Consider the following 9,349-nt stretch of genomic DNA (forward strand, 5'->3'; position numbering starts at 1 on the left):
TTTTTTATTTTTTAATAATAAAAATTTAAAAATAATAATTTTAGTAGTAAGTAAATTTTATTCATCTTGTTCTTATTTTTTAAAAAAATCTGATTTTCATTAAAAATAATAAATAATTTTAATATCTAAAAATTAAAAAAAATATTTTATTATTAAAAAATGATATTTTATTAGATAAGGACTTATTTGGCTTTAATTAGAAAATGTAAAATTTTATTGATCCTAAAACTTAATTTAGGTTTATTTGACTCTTGATTGAAAGTATATGAGTTTGTTTACTCTTTTTTTCGTAAATGGTCAATTAAATGGAAAATTAGATAGAGAGATTAAATTATAGATTTTATCAAATCTCATAAATTAGATTGTTTAGTTTTAAAAATATAAAAATTAAATAATAAATTTTATCAAATTTCATAAATTAAGTTTTAATTTACCCAATTTATTGTAGTGAAAACTCACCCACATCGATTAACAAAACACAAAAACCTACTCCACAATAAATTTACAATTAAAAAAATTACAAAAATCTAATTATTTTTCTACCCACAAACACTCACAAATTGCTCAAAAACAAAATCACTCAAGGTGGCCTTACAACTGCAACCCTAAAAACTCAGAACTTAGAGCCTAACATATGCTCTCAAAAACGTGTTGTAATGTCTTAACTGCACACATGTTACCACCACAAATATTCTGTATTCTTCTCTCTTTGATCCATGAATCAACATTTACATGCCTGGCCTTTCATTTCCACTTATAGGCCACGTGACTCCTAGTCTAAATTGGACAAAGAAATAAAGTCCAAATTAGACTTATTTTTGGTCTCCTTCATCAATTCAATGTTATTGAATTTAAACAGTAAAAAGAACCACACTCTTTCTGCTTTTTTCGTTTTTCATCTAGAGCCAGTCTCCTTTTTCTGTCATTTTTTGTGGCTTTTCCCTGCCCCTTTTGGATAGGGAGAGACGACTTCTTGGCCGGCTATATGGGTTGTACACTCAACTTCTCTGGGTCGAGCAAAGTTTTTTTTTTTTTTTTTTTTTTTTTTTTTTTTCTAGAGAAAAAAAAGGAGAGGTGGTAGATCTGCGTTGTCTTCCTTATTGTGATGCAGTGGTTTTGGTTTGGCCATGGGTGGTTCGAACTTAGCCTCTGTGTTTTGGGGCATTTTTTCTCGTCGGGTGAAAAGGGTACCTCTCTCAAAGATATATCCGCTTTAACAAATCAGAGTCTACGAAAAAATTACTAAAGAATGTAATTAAAAAAAAAAAAATTAAAAAAAGAAAAATAAATAAAAAAGAAAAAATTTTTTTTTTTTTTTTGAGAAAGAGAGAGAAGAAAAGTTATGAAATTATGAGTATTTTAATTTAATTTAATAATAAAATTTTTTTCTTTTTTTTATAAAATAAAATAAAATAAAATGGCAGGGGCAGCTGGGTGCTACCACCCATAGTAGAGTCTAGCTGCTATCAACAGTATAAATTCTCTCATTTTATGAAAAAGGGTCTCGTTTTACAAAAGAAGAAAAACGCAAAAAAAAAAAGAAGTATGAACAGCTGGGTGCTACCCATGGTAGCGTTTAGCTGCCACGTCGTCAGACGAGGCAGCCAGTCGCTACCAAAGGTAGCGCCCAGGTACCCATCAGCTTCTCGTTCCGCGTGTGGCATCAGAACCCGTGAAGCGTTAGAACCCGTGATGGAGGGGTCTCATCGTGCAGGTAGACGCGAATAATAGTAGCGTCTTGGTCTACTATTTATACCACCATCCACCACGTCCCTCAACAACCCATCAGATAGCTTGAGGAAAAAAAAAAAAATTTAACCCTACTCTGCTCTCCCTCTAAAATTTTGCTGTAGATCAATTTTGTGTAGAAAATTTAGTGATCATTTATTTGCTTATTTTTCTTTGATTATAGAAGAAACAAAAAGTAAATAAATATATTTATAGTTAATTTTTTTATTATTCATGCTATATAAATATTATATAATAATATCTCTATCTAACAATATTTGATATATTTTTTATATACTAACAATATTTCTATCTCAGTGTCTCTCTCTCTATTTATAGACAAATTAAAGCCCATTAAATTCTGAGGTAATTTTATTTTGAGATAATTTTTTTATTATTATTAATATTAAATAATAATGATATAATAACAATTACTGTAGTATGATTTGTTATAATACTCCAATAAAAATACTATTTATTAAAATTTTTACACACTCTAATAAAGAAAATAATTTTTTTATAAGTGTAATAGTATAATTTTTTTTATTATTGTTGTTAAATAATATTTTTATAATAAAAATGACTGCAACATAATTTTTTGTAATACTCTAATATCTCCCTCCCCCTCTCTTTGTCAGTACCTCTTTCTCCCAGCTTGTAAAAAAAATATAGTGCAGTATATTTTGAGGTATTATTTTAGTTATTGATTTATATTATAAATTGTTATAGTATAATTTTTTATGACCCTCTCTCTCTCTCTCTCTCTCTCTCTCTCTCGACGTGTAGAGAACTTATAGGTGCAGTGAAGTTTGAGGTAATTTTTTATTTTGAGATTTTTTTTTTTAATTTTTGATGTTAAATACTAACTTTATAAGAAAATTTAGTATAATATAATTATTTCTAATACTGTAAAGAACTACTGTTTATCAAAATTTATAGATAATGTAAAAGAAAATAATATTTTGTAAGTGTAATAGTTAATTTTTTTTTTATTGTTGTTAAACAATAATTTTATAATAAAAATTACTATTATATAATTTTTTGTAACACTTAAATCTCCCCCTCTCTCTATTTTTCTATCAACATCTCTTTCTCTTAGCCTGTAGTGAAAGTAAGTTCCAATGCATTTTGACGTATTTTTTTAATTATTGATGCCATATTATAAATTATTGTACTATAATTTTCTATGACACTCTAATCTCTCCCTCTCAATCTCTCTTTCTCTCTTTGCCTATAGAGAAATTAAGGTGTAGTGAATTTTGAGGTGATGTGACTAATCCGCAAGTATACGGGTCGTCTCAAGTAATAAAGTGATGAATCAAGTATCGTTCCCACGAGGATTTGCCGTTTGAGTACCAAACTATGAATGAAGCGATTATTTGGGCTAATGATTAAGGGATAAATGGTAAATGTAAATGAGAAAAATAAATTGATTAATCTAATTAGAATATGAGTAAAGAGTAAACAAATAAATTCTAAATCTAGTTTGCAATTAAACTAAATTAACAATTAGTAATTCAAATCAAAATCTAATTATGTTAAAAGTGATTCCAGAGTTGGGGGTTTATGCATAAATTAATTGAGATTTGTCTTGGGCATTCCAATTTTTAGGGAAAAATAGAGTTTGAAGAAAATTGATTCTAAATTCCTTTGATATCTTTTTCAAGCAAACCAAAGTGTGTTCTAAAATAACCAAAACTACTTTCGTATGTTATTTGATTACTTTAAAACCCATTAAGTTTTGTAACCAATAATTAATTCCTCTTAAAATCCTAGTTTATTTCTAAATCTAGGTGATTTTAAGTTCCAATCCTTGATTATCTATCAATGACTTTCACCTTTCGGTCCTTCAATCAAAGATTAACATAATACCCAATGGGTACCAACATTAGGCAAGTAAATCAAGCACACAAGGAAAGAATCAAAACTCATATTTATGTAAAATAAGGAAATACCCAGTCCAAATCCACAAATTAATCTAAAACATGTTTCCCAACTCTGAAATCTAAAGAGTTTACTTACTCATAATGGTATTTACAAAAATGATTGATGGAAAAGTAAAGAAAAACATGATAAGAGGGCTAAAATAGAAAAACCCAGGTAGAAGAACCCAAAACTCTGGTTTCTAGAGCTCCAAAAATGGTTGCAGCAGCTCCTCCACAAGAGAAATGGCGTTTTCTCCTCTCTCTATTATATTTTTCTTTCCTTTTTGTTTTTCCCTGCTTTCCTCTTGTGGAAAAAACTAGGAAAATGATGAATTTATATAGTTCCAAAAAGTTGCCCTAAAAGTAAATAAGAGCCAAGGAGTGAATAGGAAATGAGGTGTAAAATTATCCAAGTCAGCAGCATTATTCACGTTCTGAGCAGTCTGCCTAGGGTTCGGCTTAACCCTAAGCAGCTTCTTAGCAAATTTCAGTCGAATCATGCTTAAGGTTAGCGGACCTCAAGAAATCTCGGCAGACTTAGAGTAAAATAGATTTTTCTGCTCATGCTTGACTTGTGCTGCACCTTAAGCACTGCCGCTTGACCCTAAGCAGGATTTTAAGCAAAGTCTCAAGCAAATTTCAGCTAACTTGCTTTTTCAAGGCTTAATTTCTTCAACTTTCCTCTATGCTTAAAGAACTCCAAATTTCTTCAAATCACTTCCTAATGCACTCATTGATCTTCGATTTGCCACAAAATCCTATAAAAAACAACAAAATTACAAAAATCAAATATAAAATATCTAAAGTTAACAAATAAGCTAAAATAAAGCTAAAAACATAGAATATACTAAAATATAAGGGCAAAATGGATACAAAACTACCCTAAAATGCCTATATGAAATGAGTATAACAAATTCCCCCAAACTCAAACCTTTGCTTGTCCTCAAGCAAATATTAAAAACAATTAATGCAATTTGGGGTACCTTACCTTAAATTTATGAAAATTACTTATCCAAACTTTCAAGCTTACTTTTAGCCACCAACAAACCATATACCCACTTTCAAGATGCAAAGAATTCAATCCTTACCAAAGTTATCACCGCTTAGCCTTGGGTCAATTATCCATATCATCAAGCCCAAACCAATCAATCACAAAGAATAATCATGCCTAAATAGACTATAGAGTAATCCATAAACTAAAGTGTCTCAAATAATGATGGAAGTAATTGAATAGATTAATGATATCCCAATCCCATAGGCAATTCTCCTATTCCAATCTCCACTAATGTAGCAAAACACCATCAAAAGATCAAAAGGACTTTCAAGGGTTATAATGGGGCCAAAGGGGTGATAATGTGGCTAATAAGGAAAGGATAAAGGTAACAAAATATGAGAATAATCAAATTATTAAAAGATCAAGACACAGTTTTTTTTTTTTTTGAATCAAATGGGAGAAGAAACTTTACAACTATTCACCAATGCTAGCATATAATTTTGAAGCTTTTAGAGGGACTATATAAATAACATTGACTTTGAATTACAATTGTCCCTTTCAATTCACCCCCAAACTCATTTCTTTGTGTACTTGGGTGGTGAATTACTTTACATACCATAATTGAATTTGATAGCGCCCCCCCCCCCCTTTTTTTTGAATCACTTCTCACAACTAATTATTATTATTATTATTATTATTTTAAGTATATCTATCACTCAAAGAATTATTCTCATAGATGGTAGGTAAGTGTTTGGGTTTATGGCTAGGCATTAATATGGGTTCTAAAGAAATAAGAGGGATAAATGTAGGGTCAAATTGGTTTCAAAGGGAAATTTTTAAGTGAGGTTGGCTAAGGCTAAAATATGGGTTTAAAATTCAAAGAATGCCTAGATCATTTCTTTTTCAAGTGTATGCTATGATTTCACCTTGAAAGGTTTAGGAAGATTGTTCTAGGATTGGTGAGACATCAATTAGCTACTTCTCACCCTAGAGTTTTCTCTAAGCACTCAAAGTCAATGCAATTGATTGGGTGGCCCTTGGCTAAGAAGATATAAACTAAAGCAAGAATCTAATAGCTTTGCACCTATCTAGAACTTTCAATCCATCAAACCCTTCTAAAAGTAAGCTCAATTGCTCATCAAAACAATTCTCAATCCTCTAAGGACAAGGTAAAAATTTATTTTTATGATATGCATGATCCTAAAATAAATGCATAAATCAAATTAAAACTAAGTGTAATCTATATGAAAACTATATGCAAATGTATGTATATAAGTATAGACATGTGTGGTATATGTATAAGTATATGGATCATCTATATATAGATGAATGAAATGCAATAAATGAATGAATGAAAATTTTAATGAATGAAAATTTTAAAGAAAATTTTAAAAATTTTGCAAAAATTTTGCCCTCACCCCCAAACTCAAATGAAACATTGTCCTTAATGTCTAAAATGAATGCAAAGATGGGCAAAATTGTGTGAACTAATCAATGAATGAAATATATACAATTGGGGATTAAATCAATATAAGCTCAAGTATTTCAAAATTAGCTCAAAATGATATTAACAATGAAGCTTTAGAGAGAAAAATGTGAAAAAGTATCCCAAATGTATAAATTTACACTGCTTAAGATGTTGCTTAACCTGTTGCGTAGGGTAAAGCGAAAGCATAAGCATTGGCATAAGCACTGGCAACATACCATAAGCATAAATAGTAAAAGGGTAAACTGTTACCTCCAAATGATGTGAACATATGCGGCTCAAAGAAAATTGTGCAGCTCATCAATGTCAGCAAAATTACGATTGAAGAAAAGATAAAGTGCAAAAATAATGTGTAAGAAGATGGAAAAAGTGTAAAGAAATAAGATCTAACAGCTAAATCAAGAATTAAACCAAAAAGCATTCATAGAATAACTATATCCATATCAGAAGATAAAATAAAATAAAGTAAACTAAAGGAAAGAAGTGCAAAGATAATTATAAAAACTAATTACCAAAGTATTACAACTATTACTAAGGTTTGAAGATTAAAATAAACATATTACAAAATGAACCTAAAACAGAAATTAAAACTGAATTGAAGAACTAAAACTAGTACTAAACTACTGCTACTGTTCAAGCTCTGCTGTCAAGGCTTTGTTGCTGCATCAGGGTCTGCTTCAGGTCCTGCAGTAGGTTCATTGTGATCTGAAGCTTCAGAAGCAGTTTCCAAATTTTCTGTGAGGTCTTTCATTTCTTGAAGCATGTCTTGGCCCCAATGATATAAATTGTTATAAGATTGGGCCAATTTGTTGTAGAGCTTCTACATTTGAAGTTGTTGCTGCTTCTGTTTCTTTTTAAGAGATGAAAATCTCTTTTTAAGTTTCTTTTCTAGCTTCTTCTTTTGGTTGACCTGCTGCTGACCCATGGTATCAATTTTGACTTCTAAGCTCTTCAAGGTTGCAAGGATATCTATGGTGTCAGGTGAGGGAACAGATGGTTGGACAGTGAAACTGGCTATTTTAGATTCCAAGGATTTTAAGAGGGACAAAATATCTGCTGAAAACTGCGGGGCAGTGGTTGTTTGGGGTTCTGCTGGTGCAAAGGTAGTTGGGTCTGCAGTACCACTGGCTTCAGGATGCTGCTGTAACAAAGCATAGGTATGTCCTACTTTCTCACAAACATCCATGTGTAGCAACATTGTGCTGTCTATATATGATTCACCAGAAACTGGCAGCAGCTTATATAGACTAGCATCAAAGCTAAATGAGTTGGCTATGGCAGTTATATATCCTCCAAAAACTATACTACCTTTGGTATGCTTTGTGACAATTTGGTGCCAATGAGTAGCTAGGAAATGGGCTGTGCTTACTTGTTTTCTCTCCTTCATGCACCACAAGAAAAATAAATCTCCAGCACCCACAATGCTGTTACTGTGTCCCCTTCCTAAAACAGTGTAAGAAATGAACCTATGGAGGTATTTCAACACATGATCAACTATCCTAGAGGCTTTTGCAGTCCTCTGTCTGTAATAACCCCCAAAAGGTGCAATGTCTTTCCAGAACTGAACAGGGTCATAGATGGTTTGTTGCCACTCAATATTTTTATAGCCCGAACCCTGAAAACCAAAAATTGCATTCATAGCATCCATGTCTAACTCCCTATCAATGCCAGCACATCGAAAATAGATCACATCCTTATGCTCAGGTACTGTCGGTTTGAAATTCAGCCTTAAGGAACTCAAAAATTCCAATGTCAAATCCTTGTACACTGGTTCCCTAATCCTAGCAAACTTAGTCCAGTTGACAGCATCTAAATAGGCAAATACAGAGTCATAAATGCCTAATTCTTTTAAAATCTGCTCATCCATATATTTGTTTGCCAAAATAGGTTTAGAAGCTAGACTCTCATAAGCATTTTTCATATCCATGTCTTTAAAAGCCCAAGGTAATGGAGAAAGTACCTCCTCTATATCATTGGCAGATGACGCAGGTGCTGCTGGAGAGTTTAAGGGTGACTGAGATACAGGGGTTTGAACCACTGGTGGTGGAATGTGCGAGGAGGACCTAGTTCTTTTGCTGACTGGTTCAGAGGAAGGTTGAGGTGGAGAGTTTAAGTCCAAAGGAACAGAGGGCGCTCCTTTTCTTTTTTCGACAGTAGCTTTCTTGGGTCTACCTGCAGCTTTTTTAGTTTTACCTTTGGATTTCGTTTGAGTTGGCACAGGTTCAGGCATTGGTTCTGGGAACTGAGTTTCGAAAATGGGTGTTTCATTTTGTGGCTCAGTTTGTGGCGAGAGGGGGGTCGGCGGAATGAGAGTTGGTGTTTGGCCTTGGGGTAGTGGTGGTGTTTGCGGTGGTGGTGATTGAGGTAGCGGCTGCGTTTGCGGTGGTGGTGATTGAGGTAGCGGCGGACTGGGACTGGGGTTAGGGTTTGTGGGTAGAGAAGATGGAGTACCCATTTTCGATTTGACAGAGCGCTGAAATCTTCTGGGTTTGGGTTTGTGGGTGGACCACATCTTGGTTCTCACCATTTAATGAAGAGAAATAAACTCTTCAGCTTCCCTAAAAATGCCAGAAAAAATGGTGTGGGAAGGGAGTCAGCGGAATGAAAGTTGTGGTTTATAGGAAGTTTGGGCGAGGGCTTCATAAAAATGGCGGAAGTTTTGGGCTTTTTAAAATGTGGGGCAGACATCTGGTAATTTGGGTTATGCTTGGGGTTAAGCATAGGGTTCAGCAGAATTTGCATAGGATACAGCTTAGTAAGCAACATCATCAGCAAGTTTCGGCAGGTTTTGGGAAAAATTGTGATTTTACTTACGGAAAATAGTCCAAATGATATGGAATGCTATCATGACCCTCAGCAATTACCCAATACACTTTAATACCACCAAATTGAAAAATTTAAGCTCATTATCTCTCATAAACTTAGCAAGCATTGTACATGTTCATTTAGCTTATGCAAACATGATTCAAATTAGGCACCAATTGTGATTACCTTTTTGCGAACTTAATGAAATGGTCTCCTTTCTAAACTTATACCAAAAGCACATTTTCAGCAGCATTTGAGACAAGTTTTAGACATTCAAAAATTGCAGAAAAGACATAGAAATTGACCTTTTAAGCAGCATGAACAGTAACAAAAATCTGCAGACGGCAAAAACTAGCAGTAATTCAAACAAAAACATGTAAATCTCTAATAGATTGCAAAACTATATATACA

General features: G+C 32.7%; 1 protein-coding gene across 1 annotated transcript; it reads right to left on the minus strand.

Annotated features, from left to right (window-relative positions):
• Window positions 1–6,779: 6,779 nt before the first annotated feature.
• On the minus strand, window positions 6,780–8,588 carry LOC131177987 (extensin-like). Its single transcript, XM_058143178.1, has 4 exons — window positions 8,094–8,588; window positions 7,667–7,748; window positions 7,055–7,297; window positions 6,780–6,817 (listed from the first exon to the last, which is right to left on the minus strand). The coding sequence occupies exons 1-4, from the start codon at window positions 8,586–8,588 to the stop codon at window positions 6,780–6,782; spliced, it is 858 nt and encodes a 285-aa protein (XP_057999161.1).
• Window positions 8,589–9,349: the final 761 nt, after the last annotated feature.

This window comes from Hevea brasiliensis, chromosome 2, assembly GCF_030052815.1.
Source record: "Hevea brasiliensis isolate MT/VB/25A 57/8 chromosome 2, ASM3005281v1, whole genome shotgun sequence".
Classification (NCBI taxonomy): domain Eukaryota; kingdom Viridiplantae; phylum Streptophyta; class Magnoliopsida; order Malpighiales; family Euphorbiaceae; genus Hevea; species Hevea brasiliensis.